At 43.1% G+C, this 19,593-nt stretch overlaps 2 protein-coding genes across 6 annotated transcripts in view; one reads left to right on the top strand and one right to left on the bottom strand.

Annotated features, from left to right (window-relative positions):
- LOC148097218 (uncharacterized) overlaps window positions 1–19,593 on the top strand; it is a 532,237-nt gene that overhangs the window by 157,371 nt on the left and 355,273 nt on the right. The window contains exon 2 of one of the 4 annotated variants that reach the window (XM_087831903.1): window positions 9,490–9,498. The exons of the other annotated variants lie outside the window; for them this stretch is intronic. Within the exon in view, the coding sequence (XP_087688029.1) occupies window positions 9,490–9,498 (9 nt within the window). The remainder of the gene's footprint in view (window positions 1–9,489; window positions 9,499–19,593) is intronic. 4 annotated transcript variants of the gene reach the window in all.
- LOC148097227 (uncharacterized) lies at window positions 11,355–17,900 on the bottom strand. 2 transcript variants are annotated; one of them, XM_087831874.1, is made up of 3 exons: window positions 17,672–17,900; window positions 16,238–16,636; window positions 11,355–12,597 (listed from the first exon to the last, which is right to left on the bottom strand). In XM_087831874.1, the coding sequence occupies exons 1-3, from the start codon at window positions 17,841–17,843 to the stop codon at window positions 11,663–11,665; spliced, it is 1,506 nt and encodes a 501-aa protein (XP_087688000.1). In that variant the 5' UTR covers window positions 17,844–17,900; the 3' UTR covers window positions 11,355–11,662. The 2 variants fall into 2 exon arrangements, with proteins under 2 accessions (XP_087688000.1, XP_087688001.1); XM_087831875.1 differs by lacking the exon at window positions 11,355–12,597 and adding an exon at window positions 15,349–15,786.

The raw sequence follows: 19,593 nt of genomic DNA, 5'->3' as shown, positions 1-19,593 counted from the left end.
CACAGCTACTCTGTCCTACAGATACTCCAAACAAGCAACTGGAAATGATCAGTTCTACTGGTATCGACAATATCCTGGAAAACCACCAGAGTTCCTAATCTTTAACTTGGGAACACAAAACACAACAAATTCCAAACTTTCTGTCAGAATGGTCGATGACAGAAATGGTCTGAACCTTCAGATCTCCTCTGCTGCAGTGACTGACTCTGCTGTGTACTACTGTGCTGTGAGGCCCACAGTGACAGGAAACAGCAAAACTCTGTACAAAAACCTTTGGAGCAAAGACAACAGAATACTCCACAACATCCACTAGAGGGAGCCACACACTGTTACACTTCTCTGGTTTTGGGTTATGTAATTGTTTCTGTTTGTTGTCCATCTGTTAGCAGTCAAGCTTCCAGAGTTTTCAAGACGTCATCTTCACATTTTCTGTGATGGTTGTTACCAATAACAGCTCAAGGTGATTTAATTTAGGTGAAAATCGGGTGAAGGTCACACCAACTGTGTAAATCAGTAAACACCGCAACGTGTCATGGATCGTCTTTGAACAATAGTATAGTAGGCCGGGGAGGACATGAGGCTGGTTAAGCACTTGACCTTAACATTCATTGTTAGCACCCGAGATCAAAGTCTCTCTACTAAAGGCATCTAATGATGTGTTGTGATTACTAATAGCAACCCAATTATAAAATAATGACATCCTGTATGAAGGACAATTTTTGACAGGTGACACAGAACTATAAATAAAGAATTGGAAGATTATTGTTACGACTCACGTTATTGAATATTTATAATCATATAAATAAATATAATGTGTTTTGGTTTATAGTATTTTTAGGCAGATCTCGAATGGAGAGTAGCCTTTGGCGGAGGAGGTTACGGGCAGACTCCATCCAAGTGAGCTGGCTGCTCCAGGTCGTCTGTGTTACGTCCCCTGGCTAGTCTAGGGGGTTGAAGGGACGAACATAAAGGTGGATAGAGAAGGAGGAGCCAAGATGGTAAGTGTAGAAGGTTTATTTAATGCTGGTGATGAGATTTGGGTTCAGACTGAGGTGTAACGTCAGGGAGAGCCAACATAACAAACAAAACATCCCTGATGTAGAAATAAAAGAAACTTACCTAACTCCAAAGAAACAAAATATACAACCTATAACCATAACCTACCTAACAACACATAAACAGGAGAAAACAGGGTGTCAAAGCAAAAGGCAGCTCTCCCCTACAAGCAGTCTGAACATGAAAACAACAATGCTCATACACGTTATAAAGGCATGCAAGCCTGCACAGGTATGGCAACCAAAATGGCCAGAGGGCCCAGAAGCACAGCTCCACAGGTCTTAAGTAGTGCTCTCCTGATTAACAATTAGCCAGACTCTGCGCAGCATCCAATCAGGACAGAGGAGGTGGAGCCTGGACAAAACAAAGGGTTATTAGGGAGAAGAGACATCCTCCTGGGGGATGTAACATCTGGTTGGAAGAGATGAGATAACACAGGGTGTTTTCTAGCTCCTGGTTGGTTGGTTCAGTCTGACCGTTTGTCTGGGGATGTAAACTGGAAGACAGACGCACCTTTGTGCCAACGGTTGAACAGAACTCTTGAATGACCTGGAAGTGAACTGTGGGTTGGAAGAGGTCTGAGGAAGCTGGTTGGTGGTGAGCTGGAAGACTCTCGGACATCCGTCATGAGAGATGGCTACCACAACGCTCCTTGCAAAAATGTTATTGTGCGGTTCATTCCCTGGTGTCAGGTGACATCAAACTAGCAGCTTTAGAATCAGCGCAAAAAGGGCGTAAACACAAAGCGAGGACCCGCTTTCAGCCCCGACCATGTCCGTGCCGTCGGGTGAGAAAGTCACATCTCACTGATTCTGATCCGTCGGCGGGTCCAAAAAAATAAATTTATATTAAAAAAATCGATTCAGGATTTTAATGATTCGATATCATGATATCTAAGCCAGAATCGATTTTAATAAATCGATAATCCAAACCCACCCCTAACTCCAACCGGTGATTGTATTGCATTCCCAAACAATGTTAGGATTATGGACCTTTAACGAAGCGTGACCCAGAACTAACAGGGTACCAGGAGCCTCCATGAACAAAATGGTTTCCTGACAGAACCAGAGAGTAGCCTGGTTAGTGATTTTTGCTCCATCTACCGCAGAAACCTGTAATGGTGCCAGAAGGAGTTCCAGGAGAATGTTGAGCTGAGTACCAGGGAGTGCTCTACAATCAACTAATGGATGTACGGAGTGAGTGTTGGTGTTTAGTGAAATCTTAGCTAATAGCATGAATCTGGGCAGGGAAAATCTGCCAGAATCCTTGTGACTGCTAAGGGACGTGGCCGTTTGGCTGGAGGGACAGTTGGGAATCTAAATGGTAAATGGCCTGTATTTGTATAGCGCTTTACTCAGTCCCTAAGGACCCCAAAGCGCTTTACACTACAATCAGTCATTCATTCACACACTGGTGATGGCAGCTACATTGTAGCCACAGCCGCCCTGGGGCGCACTGACAGAGGCGAGGCTGCCGGACACTGGCGCCACCGGGCCCTCTGCAGTCTGCCAGCAATGCAGACTCTCTTATTTTTGGACTGAAGCAGCACAGAGCTGAAATATGAGCTCCACCTGAAAGTGAAGATGCTGCTACTAGTGTGTAAAGCAGGAGGAAGTGAGAGAAGTTCAAATCCAGATCAGAGAGGAGGAGCAGAGATTCAGGGAGGAGCTGAGCTGTTACTGAACTAGAAGAGAGAGAAACCTCCACATTCAACAGAGTTCAACACAAACCATAAACTTTACCTTCATTCAACATGTTGTCTTTGGACTATTTTGCACTTTCTTTACTGATTCTCACCATTCTAACAGGTACGTTACAATCTGTGTGTTTAAAGAAAGACATTTGAATTGTGATGATTTATAAAAGAATAAAACATGTTTCTGTTCCTTTAGGTGTCAGCTGTGAAGATCTCACTCCAACCAACAAAGAAGTGTTCAGTGTAGAAGGCAGCACTGCTACTCTGTCCTATAAATACTCCAAAGCTGCTGATGGGAATGATTATTTATTCTGGTATCGACAATATCCTGGAAAACCACCAGAGTTCCTGATCTCTCACTCAGGGACAGGAGAGATAATATTAAATCCAGTCTCAGGATTAAATGTAAAAGCAGTTGATAATAACAGACAAATGGACCTTCAGATCTCCTCTGCTGCAGTGTCTGACTCTGCTGTGTACTACTGTGCTGTGAGGCCCACAGTGACAGGAAACAGCAAAACTCTGTACAAAAACCTTTGGAGCAAAGACAACAGAATACTCCACCACATCCACTAGAGGGAGCCACACACTGTTAAACCTCTGGTTTGTTAGCACACAGGAGGGTCTCAGTCTTGTTACACTGTTACACTTCTCTGGTTTTGGGTTATGTAATTCTTTCTGTTTGTTGTCCATCTGTTAGCAGTCAAGCTTCCAGAGTTTTCAAGACGTCATCTTCACATTTTCTGTGATGGTTGTTACCAATAACAGCTTAAGGTGATTTAATTTAGGTGAAAATCGGGTGAAGGTCACACCAACTGTGTAAATCAGTAAACACTGCAACGTGTCATGGATCGTCTTTGAACAATAGTATAGTAGGCCGGGGAGGACATGAGGCTGGTTAAGCACTTGACCTTAACATTCATTGTTAGCACCCAAGATCAAAGTCTCTCTACTAAAGGCATCTAATGATGTGTTGTGATTACTAATAGCAACCCAATTATAAAATAATGACATCCTGTATGAAGGACAATTTTTGACAGGTGACACAGAACTATAAATAAAGAATTGGAAGATTATTGTTACGACTCACGTTATTGAATATTTATAATCCTATAAATATATAAATAAATATAATGTGTTTTGGTTCCCTGGGAGACTTTCCCAGCGAGGCTGGGAAAGTCTATGTCAGGGTGCTGGAAAGGAGAGTTCGTCCGCTAGTCGAACCTCGGATACAGGAGGAACAATGCGGTTTTCGTCCTGGTTGTGGAACACTGGACCAGCTCTTCATCCTCTCGAGGATACTTGAGGGTGCATGGGAGTTTGCCCGACCAGTCTACATGTGTTTTGTGGACTTGGAGAAGGCATTCGACCGTGTCCCTCGGAGTGTCCTGTGGGAGGTGTTGCGGGAGTATGGGGTGTCTGGCCCATTGCTACGGGCCATTCGATTCCTTTACAACCATTACAAGAGCTTGGTTCGCATTGCCGGCAATAAGTCGGACTCGTTCCCGGTGGGTGATGGGCTCCGCCAGGGCTGCCCTTTGTCACCGGTTCTGTTCATAATTTTTATGGACAGGATTTCTAGTTGCAGCCAAGTGGCAGAGGGCTTTCACTTTGGTGGCCTCAGAATCTCATCTCTGATTTTTGCGGATGATGTGGTTCTGTTGGCTTCATCGGGTGAGGGCCTCCAGCTCGCACTGGAACGGTTCGCAGCCGAGTGTGAAGCAGTGGGAATGAGGATCAGCACCTCCAAATCTGAGGCCATGGTTCTCAGCCGGAAAAGGGTGGAGTGCCCACTCCGGGTCGGGGATGAGTTCCTGCCCCAAGTGGAGGAGTTCAAGTATCTCGGGGTCTTGTTCGCGAGTGATGGGAGAAGGGAGCCGGAGATCGACAGATGGATTGGGGCTGCAGCTGCAGTAATGCGGACGCTGCACAGGTCCGTCGTGGTGAAGAGGGAGCTGAGTGTAAAAGCGAAGCTCTCAATTTACCGGTCGATCTACGTCCCTACCCTCACCTATGGCCACGAGCTGTGGGTAGTGACCGAAAGAACGAGATCGCGGATACAAGCGGCAGAAATGAGCTTCCTCCGAAGGGTGGCTGGCCTCTCCCTTAGAGATAGGGTGAGAAGTTCAGCCATCCGAGCGGGGCTCAGAGTAGAGCCGCTGCTGCTCCACATCGAAAGGAGCCAGCTGAGGTGGTTCGGGCATCTGACAAGGATGCCCCCTGGGCGCCTCCTGGGTGAGGTGTTCCAGGCATGTCCCACCGGGAGGAGGCCCCGGGGCAGACCCAGGACACGCTGGAGAGATTATATCTCTCGGCTGGCCTGGGAACGCCTTGGTGTTCCTCCGGATAAGCTGGAGGAGGTGGCTGGGGAGAGGGAGGTCTGGGCCTCTTTGCTTAGGCTGCTGCCCCCGCGACCCGGCCTCGGATAAAGCGGAGGAAGATGGATGGATGGTGTTTTGGTTTATAGTATTTTTAGGGAGGTCTCGAATGGAGAGTAGCCTTTGGCGGAGGAGGTTATGGGCAGACTCCATCCAAGTAAGCTGGCTGCTCCAGGTCGTCTGGTTGGAAGAGATGAGATAACACAGGGTGTTTTCTAGCTCCTGGTTGGTTGGTTCAGTCTGACCGTTTGTCTGGGGATGTAAACTGGAAGACAGACGCACCTTTGTGCCAACGGTTGAACAGAACTCTTGACAGACCTGGAAGTGAACTGTGGGTTGAAAGAGGTCTGAGGAAGGTGGTTGGTGGTGAGCTGGAAGACTCTCGGACATCCGTCATGAGAGATGGCTACCACAACGCTCCTTGCAAAAATGTTATTGTGCGGTTCATTCCCTGGTGTCAGGTGACATCAAACTAGCAGCTTTAGAATCAGCGCAAAAAGGGCGTAAACACAAAGCGAGGACCCGCTTTCAGCCCCGACCGTGTCCGTGCCGTCGGGTGAGAAAGTCACATCTCACTCATTCTGATCCGTCGGCGGGTCCAAAAAAATAAATGTATATTAAAAAAATTGATTCAGGATTTTAATGATTCGATATCATGATATCTAAGCCAGAATCGATTTTAATAAATCGATAATCCAAACCCACCCCGAACTCCTACCGGTGATTGTATTGCATTCCCAATCAATGTTAGGATTATGGACCTTTAACGAAGCGTGACCCAGAACTAACAAGGTACCAGGAGCCTCGATGAACAAAATGGTTTCCTGACAGAACCAGAGAGTAGCCTGGTTAGTGATTTTTGCTCCATTTAGCGCAGAAACCTGTAATGGCGCCAGAAGGAGTTCCAGGGAATGTTGAGCTGAGTAACCAGGGAGCTCTGGAATCAACTAATGGATGTACGGTGTGAGTGTTGGTGTTTAGTGAAATCTTAGCAAATAGCATGAATCTGGGCAGGGAAAATCTGCCAGAATCCTTGTGACTACTAAGGGACGTGGCCGTTTGGCTGGGAGGGACAGTTGTATGTAATGGTAAATGGCCTGTATTTGTATAGCGCTTTACTCAGTCCCTAAGGACCCCAAAGCGCTTTACTCTACAATCAGTCATTCATTCACACACTGGTGATGTTGAACTACATTGCAGCCACAGCCGCCCTGGGGCGCACTGACAGAGGCGAGGCTGCCGGACACTGGCGCCACCGGGCCCTCTGCAGTCTGCCAGCAATGCAGACTCTCTTATTTTTGGACTGAAGCAGCACAGAGCTGAAATATGAGCTCCCACCTGAAAGTGAAGATGCTGCTACTAGTGTGTAAAGCAGGAGGAAGTGAGAGAAGTTCAAATCCAGATCAGAGAGGAGGAGCAGAGATTCAGGGAGGAGCTGAGCTTTTACTGAACTAGAAGAGAGAGAAACCTCCACATTCAACAGAGTTCAACACAAACCATAAACTTTACCTTCATTCAACATGTTGTCTTTGGACTATTTTGCACTTTCTTTACTGATTCTCACCATTCTAACAGGTACGTTACAATCTGTGTGTTTAAAGAAAGACATTTGAATTGTGATGATTTATAAAAGAATAAAACATGTTTCTGTTCCTTTAGGTGTCAGCTGTGAAGATCTCACTCCAACCAACAAAGAAGTGTTCAGTGTAGAAGGCAGCACTGCTACTCTGTCCTATAAATACTCGAAAGCTGCTGATGGGAATGATTATTTATTCTGGTATCGACAACATCCTGGAAAACCACCAGAGTTCCTGATTTCTCACTTTGGAACAGGAGAGAAACTGTCAGATCCAGTTCCTGGAATAACTTTTAATGTGAGTGGAGACAAAACACTGATGACTCTTCAGATCTCCTCTGCTGCAGTGTCTGACTCTGCTGTGTACTACTGTGCTGTGAGGCCCACAGTGACAGGAAACAGCAAAACTCTGTACAAAAACCTTTGGAGCAAAGACAACAGAATACTCCACAACATCCACTAGAGGGAGCCACACACTGTTAAACCTCTGATTCTTGTGTCATTGGACTGATGACAAAGACAACAGAGAAATGAAGCAGTAAAGATCAGAGACAGAGACAGAGCTGCTGTGGAAGTACAAAACTGTTTGATTGGCTGAGCTATTAAACTGGCCCCGCCCACTGAAGTTGAGCTCATCCAATGACATTATTTGTTGGTCATTGTGCTGCAGTGGAAGAACATTGTTCATGTGCTGTCTGTCTGGCTTTAATAACTCCAAAGACATGTTGCTGCACCTCTTTTTGCTTCTATCTCACATTATAGGTGAGTTTAAGAACAGGATTAAAGTTTAGTTGAAGCTGCTGCATTAAGCAGATATACAGACTGCATTTCACTACTTTTCTTCTTTCTTTTTCCAGGACTAACAGCTGGAGTCTCAATTACTCCTCAACAACCTGAAGTCACTGAAACAGAAGGAGAATCTGTCAAACTCACATGTAGCTATGAGACAACATCAGATAATGTACGCCTTCACTGGTACAGACATGATTCTGACCTTCAGGCTCCTCAGTTTATACTCTGGAAAGGAGCGAGATCATGGAGTGGTGATGAATATATTCCTGATAAACGATATGGATCAGAAACATCTTCTACATCAACTAATCTGACCATAGCAGCCCTAACCCTGGCAGACACAGCTCTCTACTACTGTGCTCTACAAACACAGTGATACAAAGTGTAGAAGAGGCTGTACAAAAACCTGAACACAGATATCTGACTACTCTTCAAAGAGGAGGGAAGTGGTATTCAAAGCACGGCTTCATATCAGATGGATTCTGCTAATTCCTGTTTTATCAGAGTCACTGTGGTTACAGCTGCTAATGAAACACTGTGGGAGGATTCACATGAGCAGCAAATCCACATCAACCACAAACCAACTGCAGGAACGTTCAGACACAAAGAAACAAAGTAACTGTTGCAACTGGAAAGCAACACCTGCTGAATTTTAATGTACTGACAACTTATAACAACAAACATTATTTATAGATTTCATTAGTTAGAAGGTGCAAAAAAGCACCTGAAGCAAAATAAAGTGACAGAGGTTTATCTCTTTACGGTTAAACTGTCACATCCACATGCTGTGATGTAAGCATCGTCCTGTAGAAAAGACAAGTGTTGGATACCAAGAGTATTATTAATGTTATTATTATAACATTATTGCAATCTGATGACAGAAGTACGCTGGCAGTTCAACCTGATGAACATGAACTTCAGACTATCAGAGAAGAATCAGAAAAATTCCCACACAAGCTGAACTCCAAGCTCCAAATCTCTGTAAAAATGCAAATATCAGAAGTTTCCTTCACATACAGAAGGAACCACGAACCTTTCACATGCTGCACCTTGTTCTGAGCAGCCACCTAACATGCTGTCAGGATCTTTGAATTTCATTCTGAGGAAGCGTAACAGGAACCTGAAATAAAGGACTGTGGGAGGAGCTGAGGTGAAGTACAGAACAGAAAAACTCCACAGTACACAGAGTTCATCACACAGACCATACAAACCCTCTTTATTCAACATGCTGTCGTTCAGCTGTTCCACACATCCTCTGCTGATTATAATGATTCTAACAGGTACGCTGATATCTGTACATTTAAAAAACAACTGCTTTTCATTCCAGCGATTCATAAATATATTTCAATATTTATAGTTTGTATAAAGCATATTTCTCTCATTTTAGCTGTTTGCTGTCAAGATCTCACTCCAACCAACAAAGAAGTTTTCAGTGTAGAACGCAGCACTGTGACTCTGTCCTACAAATACTCCAAGGAAGCAACTGGAAGTGATTATTTCTACTGGTATCAGCAACATCCAGGAAAACCACCAGAGTTCCTGATCTCTCACACAGGAACAAGAGTGAAAATATCAGATCCAGTTCCTGGACTAACGTTTAATGTGAGTGGAGATAAAACACTGATGACTCTTCAGATCTCCTCTGCTGCAGTGTCTGACTCTGCTGTGTACTACTGTGCTGTGCAGCCCACAGTGACAGGAAACAGCAAAACTCTGTACAAAAACCTTTGGAGCAAAGACAACAGAATACTCCACAACATCCACTAGAGGGAGCCACACACTGTTAAACCTCTGAAAGAAGAAGTTTGTGTTCCTCTGGCGCACAAGAAAATCCTCCGACTTCACCCAGAGGCAGACTGGTGACAAACATCATTTATTATAACACAAGCTACTTCACCATGAACATGTAATTCAAACATATGATAACTCCACTGTGTTCTGTCCATCTGAACCTGCATTGCTTCAACAGAACCACAGTGAAAAAGATTGAGTACCACCTGGTGGTACGCTCTGTACTGAGTGAGGGACAAAGTCTGAGCCGTGAGCCTGAGGGCGCACTGCACACATGTAGCAAAGGTCATGTAAAAAGACACGTAGCTGAACAGCCGGCTGGTGACTTATCTGTATTTTCAGTGCTTGACGCAAACCGCACACATTTATTTCCATATTTACAAATCTGACACATGGATCTGAATACACACTCACAAATACCTTTAATAAAAGCCTCGTTAGTTAACTTATAAATATATAACCACAAGATTCTGCAGAAGCAGATCGCCATCTTCTGCTGAATAACCTGGTCTGGAGCTTGTTTTGTTCAGCCTTTCAGCTACAAGAACCACATTTTCACAGTTACTTTTAATGACAGTGTGATACAGAGTCTCTGTTGAAAGAATGTTTTGTTTATCTGCCCCATTTTAAAGTCTGTTAGTAACACTGCTGAGGAAAGACCTGCACTAAAGCTACAGCAGTGCAAACTAAATGCACTGTCACAAACATCTGCATGGATTCACTTGCAGTAAATAAATGTTACCAAGTCAAGGAAATTAACCTAATAATCTTTTAATCTTGTAGAATATTTATCTGAATGTATTTCAAGATGAAAACAGATGTTTGGTTTACTTCATGCGTCTACAGGCTGAATGGACTGATGATAAATATAACGCTGGCTCACAGCTCGAATGTTACAGCACTCAGAGTGGGAAGTCAAAGGAGCTTGGAAAGAAAAGCGTCTGGACTTGTTTGAGTTGCTTGAAGACGTTTCACCTTCATCCGAGAAGCTTCTTCAGATCTAAGGTCAAATGGTGGAGAGTCCCAGATATAAGGCCAGTGGGAGTTTCCCCCCACAGAGGGACAATGACCCCCTGATGATCCTCTAATCGCCTGAGCCAAGGTGTGAAAACGGGTGTGGGTCACAATCAGCCAGGGTTTCAGGTGAGCTCATTGTGAAACCTGGCCCCACCCTATCATGTGATTTCCTGAGGTCAGATGGCCCAGGATGTGAGTGGGTGTTAAGAGATAAAAAAATAAAAGTGATGCATAGCAATACAAGTTAAAAACACAATAGAAAGTTAAAAACAATAAAAAAAAACAAAAAAACAAAAACCTAAAAAGGAATTAAGACATGCAGGATAGGGTGAACAAGTGGGTCTTCAACTTAGTTTTAAAAACCTCATGCCTGCCTAATATCTTGAGGGAGGTTGTTCCACAAAAAAGTGGGGCATGAAAAGAAAAAGCTCGCTCCACAATAGTCTTTTTTCTGGCTCTAGGAACTTTTAAAAGGCCAGAATCCTGAGATTGGAGAGCACGGGATGGAACATAAAGATGAAAAAGATCAGAGAGGTATGAAGGTGCCAAACCATTTAAAGCCTTGTAGGTGAGCAGCAGGACCTTAAAATCTGCTCAAACCTGTCAAGGTGGCCAATGAAGGGATTTCAGTAAAGGGGTAATGTGCTCAAGTTTTCCAGTTTTAGTTAAAATACGAGCAGCTGCATTTTGCACCATCTGTAAACCTCTACAACTTTTCTTTGGTAGCCCAGAAAGAAGAGCGCTACAATAATCAATACGTGAAGACACAAATGCATGAACTTTGGCAGGTGTTTCATCTTTACAAATACTCATTTTACAAGGTTACATTCACTTAGATATGCTGAAACACACTGATGAAGCGCCTTGAGACGACTTTTGTTGTGATTTGGCGCTATATAAATAAAATTGAATTGATAACGTAATAAATGTGTGGCCATGCTAAACTTAGTTTATAGCACAGTGATCAACCTCGAATTACCAGAATACCTGGCAAGAAGCTTTTGTTGCAGACATCTCTGCAAAACAAACAAACAAACCAAATCCGTTAATAATGAATGTAAAACATATTTGAAAATGTTTCATTTTGGAAAAAAAGAAGTATAAAATAAGATTCATAATATTTTTACTGAAGAATTCGAAAGTCTTAACATGCCTTACAGTCTGACATCAAGGAAAAACCGGTATTACCAGAATTATCTTAGTAAAGGAATAAAGTCAGACAATCGCTGCTTGATTGTTTGAAGACGTCAAAAAGCTCGACTTTGTCTTCTCTATAAATAGTTCACGACTACGACTTCACATGTCAGAGTTCTTGTATCGATATTCAAATCGATTTAGAAATAAACTCTTCAAATGTTATGCAGGAATATGGTTTCTCACATGAGTGGAGTCTTGCATGCATTTTAAGCGATGATGTCGTGGAAAACCGTTTTCACATGTTTCGCAGGAATACGGCTTCTCACCTGAGAGGCTTCTTGAATGTATTTTAAGCAACGATTTGGTGGAAAAACTTTTCCCACATGTTTTGCAAGAGTACGGTGTCTCACCCGAGTGGCGCCATGAATGTTTTTTAAGTGAGGACGATACTGAAAACCTTTTATCACATGTTTTACAAATATATGGCTTTTCCCCTGTGTGGACTCTCAAATGGTCAACTAAATGGTGTTTATAGTGAAAACCTTTCCCACATGTTTTGCAGGAATACTGCTTCTCATCAGAGTGGATAACTTTATGCTTCTTAAGTAGTGATGCATAAGAAAACATTTTACCACAGGTCTTACAGAGATGTGTAGTTTTAGCTGCTTGGACTGTCACACGATCTAACAAAGGATCCTTTAGACTAAATCTTTTCCCACAGGTTGTGCAAAGGAACAGCTTCTCACCCGTGTGGATTCTGTTATGTAAAGTAAAGTGGGACTTATGTGTAAAGGATTTTCTGCAGCCATCACATTTTAAAGGCTTTTTACCTGTGTTAGTGTTAGACTGACTCTGTGGAAAGTTTTGTGCATCGTTAGTGCTTCCTTCCTGATCATGGCTCACTGCTAGACAAGATGTGTTAGTGATGAGCTGTTCACTGCCTGCTTCTGGTTCACTGTGCTCTCCTTCCTCAGCAGCAGTCATCATAAAGGTATCCGTCTCGTCCTTCAGTCCCAGCTGCTCTCCCTCCTGACTGCTGCACAGTTCCTCCTGTTCCTCTTTAATCTGTGGAGCTTCTGGTTCCTCCTGGTTCCAGAGCTGCTCCTCAGGGAGAACCTCCTCCTCCTCCTCACAGACGTGCTCTTGTGGGGCATCTGGAGAAAAAAAAATTGAAAATTACTGCAATGAAATAAAAATACATATAAACAAATAAATTAAACTTAAGCACGTGGATTATACAGCGTATGCTGCTCACATAAACCGTTTTGTTGCATCAGTGTGAGGAACAACAGATACAGAAATCAAGATTTTTAATGATGGCAGAACATAATTTGTTGCCAACGTATACCTCTCATCGTGTTTTCCTCAACATGTAAGCTGTATAATTAATGTTTAAATGCACCTAAGAACAGAAAAATTTAATGTATCCAGATCCACTGCTGTAGCAGAGAAGCCCAGAGCTTCCCCTCTCTGGCCATCTTCTCAAGATCTTCCAGGTGACACTGAAGCATTCCCAGGCCATCATGTCGTGGGTCTGCCTTGGTCTGGAATTGGCCACCCCACCCTTGTCCGGCTGAAAAGCCTTGTGCTTGGAGACGCTAAATTCTTATTTCTGCTGTTTCACACTCTGCACAGGTGACTTACAGCTGCAAAGTGCATCAAGTCACCACCAAAAGAAACAAGTCGTCTGTTGAACACAGTTAAGATTCTGGGACCACCAAACCTGAGACTCTCTGCCACTTGGCTGTACCAAGAAGTCCTGATGATATAAAAGTAGAATGTAGAGTAGAACTGGTGAAGAAGGGCAGCACTGCTGGAACCCATCATCCACCAGGAATGAGTCCAACTTATTGTTGCCAACATGGACCAAGTTCAGGGCAGCTGTACAGGGACTAACTGCCTGTGACAATGGCAAAATAGCCAATATTTCCAAAGCACCGTTCACAGGACACCCCAAGGACTGCAGTCGAATACCTTCGCCAAGTCCACAAAGCACTGTAGACTGTTGGGCAAACTCCCACACACCCTCGAATAGCCTCAAGAGGATAAAGAGCCAGCGTTCGATGACCAGGATGAAAACTGCACTGTACATCCTCAATCTGATGTTTGACTAATGGATGAATTCTCCTCTCCAGTACTCCAGCGTACACCTTCCCAGGTAGGCTTAGCAGTGTGATCCCCCACACAGCTGGAGCACACCCTCCCTTCTTAAAAGAGAGTACCACCAGTCCAGTCTGATAATCCAGTGGTCACACCCTGAGTTCTTTTCTGGATAGAAAATAGTAAAAATAAGCCCTAGAGTCTCATTTTAATCAGCAAAGGAGCTGGTCAGATGAAATGAAACACATTTTATTCCAATTATAATTGGATGAAGGGTTTAAGAGCTCCTTAACATGTGCCACCCTCTTTTTAAAGGGACCAAAAGTAATTGGACAATTGACTCAAAAACCATTTCATGGGCAATTCTTTTGTTATGTCATTATCAATTAAGCAGATAAAATGCCTGGAGTTGATCCGAGTTGTGGTGCTTGCATTTGGACATACAACATGCGGTCAAAGGAGCTCTCCATGCAGGTGAAACAAGCCTGCAAGCTGCAAAACAGAAAAAAAAACACCTGAGAAGTTGCTACAATATTAAAAGTGGCAAAAAGTTTGGTACATGCTGAGAAAGAAAAAAAAATCACTGATGAACTCAGCAAGGAAAAAAGACTTGGACGTCCACAGAAGACAACAGTGGTGGATGATCGCAGAATAATTTCCATGGTGAAGAGAAACCTCTTCACAGCAGCCAACTAAGTGAACAACACTCTCCAGGAGGCGTATCAATATTCAAGTCTATCATAAAGAGAAGACTGAATGAAAGTAAATACAGAGAGTTCACTGCAAGGTGCAAGCTACTCAAATGCCTCAAGAATAGAAAGACTTGATTGGACTTTGCTAAAAGATTTAAAGAAAAAAAAAGCCAGAACAGTTTTGGAAAACAATCTTTGGACATCATCTGTAAAACATGGCAGAGGCAGTGTGATGGCTTGGACGTGGACGGCTGCCAGTGGCACTGGGACACTAGTGTTTACTGATGATGTGACACAGGACGGAAGCAGATGAATGAATTCTGATGTGTTCAGAGACATACTGTCTGCTCAAATCCAGCTAAACGCAGTCATATCGGTTGTGTGGCATTTCATAACACAGATGGACAATGACCCAAAACATACAGCCAAAACCACCCAGGAGTTTATAAAAGCAAAGAACTTGAATATTCTTGGATGACCAACTTAGTCACCTGATCTTAACCCAACTGAGCATTTCACTTGTTGAAGACTAAACTTCCAGAAAGGCCCACAAACAAACAACTGAACTGAAAGCCGCTGCAGTAAAGGCCCGGCAGAGCAGTAAAAACGAGAAACCAACATCTGGTGATGTCCATGAGATCAAGACTTCAGGTTGCCAATGCTAGCAAAGGGTTTTCAATAAAAAACATAAATAAATATTTTATTTTCAGTTGTTTAATTTGTCCAATTACTTCTTAAGCCCCTGAAATGAAGGGATTGAGTTAAAAATGCTTTAGTTCCTCATATTTTTATACAATCTTTTTGTTCAACCCACTGATTTAAAGCTGAAAGTCTGCACTTCAACTGCATCTGAGTTGTTTTATTTACAATCCATTGTAATAATGTGACAGAATTTCTAGGCGTAGCCAAGTGGTGGAAGGCTTTCACTTGGGTGGTCTCAGAATCTCATCGTTCTGTTGGCTTCATTGGGTGATGGCCTCCAGCTCATACTGTTCGCAGCCAAGTGTGAAGTGGTGGGAATGAGAATCGGCACCTCCAAATTTGAGGCCAGGGTCCTCAGCCGGAAAAGGGTGGAATGCCCACTCTGGGAGAGAGAGGAGTGTGAAAACAAGGCTTTCAATTTACCAGTCGAGCTACGTTCCTACACTTCCTATGGTGCTTTCTATGGTCATGAACTGTGGGTGGTGACCGATAGAACGAGATTGTGGATACAAGCAATGTTAATGGGTTTCCTCAGAAGGGTGGCGGCTTTCTCCCTTAGAGATAGGGTTAGGAGTTCGGCCATCTGGAAGTGCCCAGAGTAGAGTCGCTGCTCCTTCACATCAAAAGGAGGCAAGTGAGGTTGTTCGGGCATCTGATAAGGATGCCTCCTGGGTAAGGTGTTCCGGGCATGACCCACTGGGAGGTTCCAGGGCAGACCCAGGAAATGCTGGAGGGATTATATCTCTCAGCTAGTCTGGGAACGCCTTGGTGTTCCCTCAGACAAACTAGAGGAGGTGGCTGGGAAGAGGGAGGACTGGGCTTCTCTGCTTAGCCTGCTGCCCCCGCGACCTGGGCGTGGATAAGCAGAAGAAGGAAGATAGACGGATGGATATAATACCAAAATTAGAAAAAAAGTTATATAGCTCCATCCCTCCAGATGACCTGTATTTCGGATGTCAGATCTGAATACAATGAGTAACCTATAAGGTTTAAATGCATGCAGCTTGTGATGATAAATTACAAGATAAACAATTTTCTGTAGCATTACTCCCAAAGCCTATTATCCAGGCTATGAGAGTATCCTATTATATTACAGTTGGTAAATGGCCTGGTTCTTAGTTAGTATCTTGCCCAAGGATATTTGGCATGAGACTGGACCAGACGGGGATCGACACAACCTTCCAGTTAGTAGGTGAACTTCTCTGCCAACTGAGCTACAGACATCTGACTGTTTCTTTATGGATCTGTATGACCTGCTCCTCGGATCCTCCTGATAGGATCCTCCCTGAGACTGACTCACTTGTTCTGTGGAGCTTTATTTCTGGTTTCCAGGTGACAGCCAACTGCCTTTGTTGATGGTTGATTTCTTCTTGGTACTGGAAACTGTTTCTAAGATTTTCTGTGTCCTTTTGTTTGGTATAAAAAAAGTTATCAGAGCTGAGAGATGGAAGCTGTTCACTGTCTGCTTCTGGTTCACTGTGGTCACTTTCCTCAGCAGCAACAGTCACCATGAAGGTATCCGTCTCCTCCTTCAGTCCCAGCTGCTCTCCCTCCTGACTGCTGCACAGTTCCTCCTGTTCCTCTTTAATCTGTGGAGCTTCTGGTTCCTCCTGGTCCAGACTGGAGCTCCTCTCCTGGTTCCAGAGCTGCTGCTCAGGGAGAACCTCCTTATCCTCACAGACACACTGCTGTGGGACGTCTGGAGGGACAAATTGAGAAAAAAAACAATGTGAAAACTAAGGTGATGACAGAACACCACATGTAAGTACATACAGTATCTCAAAAAACTGAGTACACTCCTCACATGTTTGTAAATATTTTGTTACATCTTTTCATGGGACAACATTGAAGATATGACAGTTGAATTTGGTGATATTGCTCGCTCTCATACTGGTCACTGGAAGTCTAAAATCGCACATCATGGCAACGAATTCTCTGAGGACATTAAAAAAAAAGACTTGTTACTCTACTGTACATAAAGATGTCCTAGGCTTTAAGAATATCGCCAACACCCTAAACTGAGCTGCAGCACAGTGGCCAAGACCACACAGCAGTTTAACAGGACAGGTTCAGAACAAACATCCAGAGGTTGTCTTTTAAAAATAGATGTATGAGTGCTGCCAGTGCTGATGTTGTTCCCGTGGATGAAACACCCGACAGTGACACGTGGACCTGCCTGGAGCTGCTCAACTGTATATTGACTGATGCATGAGGAGGGCTGCAACGTCATGATGCCTGTAACTAAGAAACCACCTGAATGTTGCACTGCAGGTCAAAGCTAAGGCCGCTCCGAGACCGTCAGAACAAACCAAGCTACTGAGAACACAATCAGCATAATATCTGTTATAATAGAAAATGATCATACCTGTCATTAAAAATAATTAGCTGCACCTGAAATCACACTGACGCATCCATTTTATTGTATGATTAATCAGAATATAAGAAGATTCACAGGGAGACGTCTGCCTCTGTACTTCAGCATCTTAACGCACATATACCGGATTATTTACACTTTACATTTTCAACGATAGATTTACTTTTAATGTAATATCTTCACAGTTCTAACTTCTTGCTGTTACATGAAGAACTGATTTCAGCGCCTGCTGTTTGAATGGAGCGCAGTGCAGTCCTGTCCTCTGTTTGCTCTTTGTTAGCTCACATCTCCAAAAAGTCCTCACAATCATAAACGTCCCGCAGAGCTGTGATCAGGATCCTCCCTCAGAGGGACACTCACCTGTCCTGTGCAGCTTGATTTCGGGTTTCCAGGTGATATCCAGCAGTCTGCGCTGACGGTCGATCTCTTCCTCGTACTGGACGATCGTTTTTTCAAACTCCAAGAATATTTGTTCAGCAGCAGCAGTTAGTCGCTCGTTGATAAACTCTCTCAGATACTGAACTGAAGGCATTGTTGCTGACACAGCTCACACAGGAGGAAAGCTAACAGTATTAGCGCGTTTCCTTTGTTTACTTCCGCATGGTGTTACACGTTCAGGTTCCGACAAAGAACACTGAGCCTTTTGTTCCGCCCGTTTATATCTCGGAGGATTGCACTCTGCTTCAAAGTAGGAGAGCATATTTATTTTCTATCATTCAGAAACAAAACGTTTTTATAACTGGTTGACTTTTTGGTTCTTTACAATTATCAGTTTTCTCAGTTTAAACAGATTGTTAGTTTGAACCCAGTACCTTCATAAGCCGGTGTTGTGCCAAAACCTGATTTCCAATGTTTCCCTGTGTTTTTTTATGTGTAATATTGTTACGTATGTTGCTAAATAGACTTTGGTGAACAGGTATTACAAAGGGGTTATATATAAAATTAAAAAATTACCTGTTTCTCAAGTATCTTTGTAACTGTGTTATTGTACTTACATTATAATCAATCAGCTCCCTTTTGTCCACTTAAAATATGTTTACAGAACTATTTTTGCATTTGTTGGAATTTCAGCTGTCCTCTTGGCCAGATTACTCTTAAAAGAGAAATCTTTAAAGTCAACAAGAATTTTTTTAACTGCATACATAAAGGACACATAAAAGTCGCTGCCAAAAACTGATCGCAGCTTCTACCTTGTTACAGAAATGTTGTTTGTTGCTCAAGATGACTTGATATCAGTAATGAGGGATACATCTGACATATGTTTCACATCAACAAGTTATTTATAGCAGTTTAAATACAAGCAGTCAGTTTTTGGCACAACACCGGCTGAGACCACAGACTCGGGTTAATATTTTCTTCCACAGAGCAAAGTTTTCACACAGCGTGATTACATAGAAAATCCATCTCAGGACTTCATTATTGTGAATTTGGAGAAACCCCTGTGAAAGCCCTGAGACTGTTAAATACAGCTAAAATTCCAATTTGCACAATCAACAGCAAAAAGGAAGGTACTGTTTCTTTTAAGTATGCACGTGTGCCCACTTGTAATATTTATAAGCTGTATTATCAAACATCTGTTGAGTAAATACAAGACAGAGCACAAATGACTGTGATCCACAAAAAAGGCAATTCTCAAGCCTCACCTCCCTAGAAGCAGCAGGTAAGCCACCTGATCAAACCTCAATTAACCACGGTAACGTCACGTGGTATTCAGGAGTGTTTCAAAACATCTGCGTTTCCAAAGCTCGACATGGTGTCAAATCGTCAGCCTCGTCTCTTATTCGTGATAAGCTGTGTCAGACTGTTGGCTGTTAGGAGTAAATATTCAACACAAAACTTCCGGTTTACTGTGAATACACGTGTAGGCTGGAGACTGAATCATGTATCACTAACATGGACCCTTGTAATCTCACACAAGCTGAGAGTAATTTATTTTTGATCTGTTGTTTGACTGATAACAAATTTACATTTCAGGTTTATTCAAATCTTAAATAGTTAACATCTGGTTAAATGCATTTGAATTCCAGGGACCACGTTCCTTGATAAAAACCAATGATTTCACTTCCTGACAACTTCTTTCTTTTCAGTTTTTAATGTTTTGTCAAACATTAAATGCCATCTTACTTTATAGTGTTGTTTATAAGTCCCTGTGTGACTCATGTCTCCTTCTAGTATGAACCACGATAAATCCTTTCTGCTGTTCATGCCAAACTTAAAGCTCTTATACTAAAACAAACATAAGTGAACACGAGAAGCATTAAGCAGCTCAGTGATGGAGAACA

Source organism: Neolamprologus brichardi, chromosome 18, assembly GCF_056152115.1.
Source record: "Neolamprologus brichardi isolate AB-2024 chromosome 18, ASM5615211v1, whole genome shotgun sequence".
NCBI classification, from domain to species: domain Eukaryota; kingdom Metazoa; phylum Chordata; class Actinopteri; order Cichliformes; family Cichlidae; genus Neolamprologus; species Neolamprologus brichardi.
This window is presented reverse-complemented; position numbering and strand designations above follow the sequence as displayed.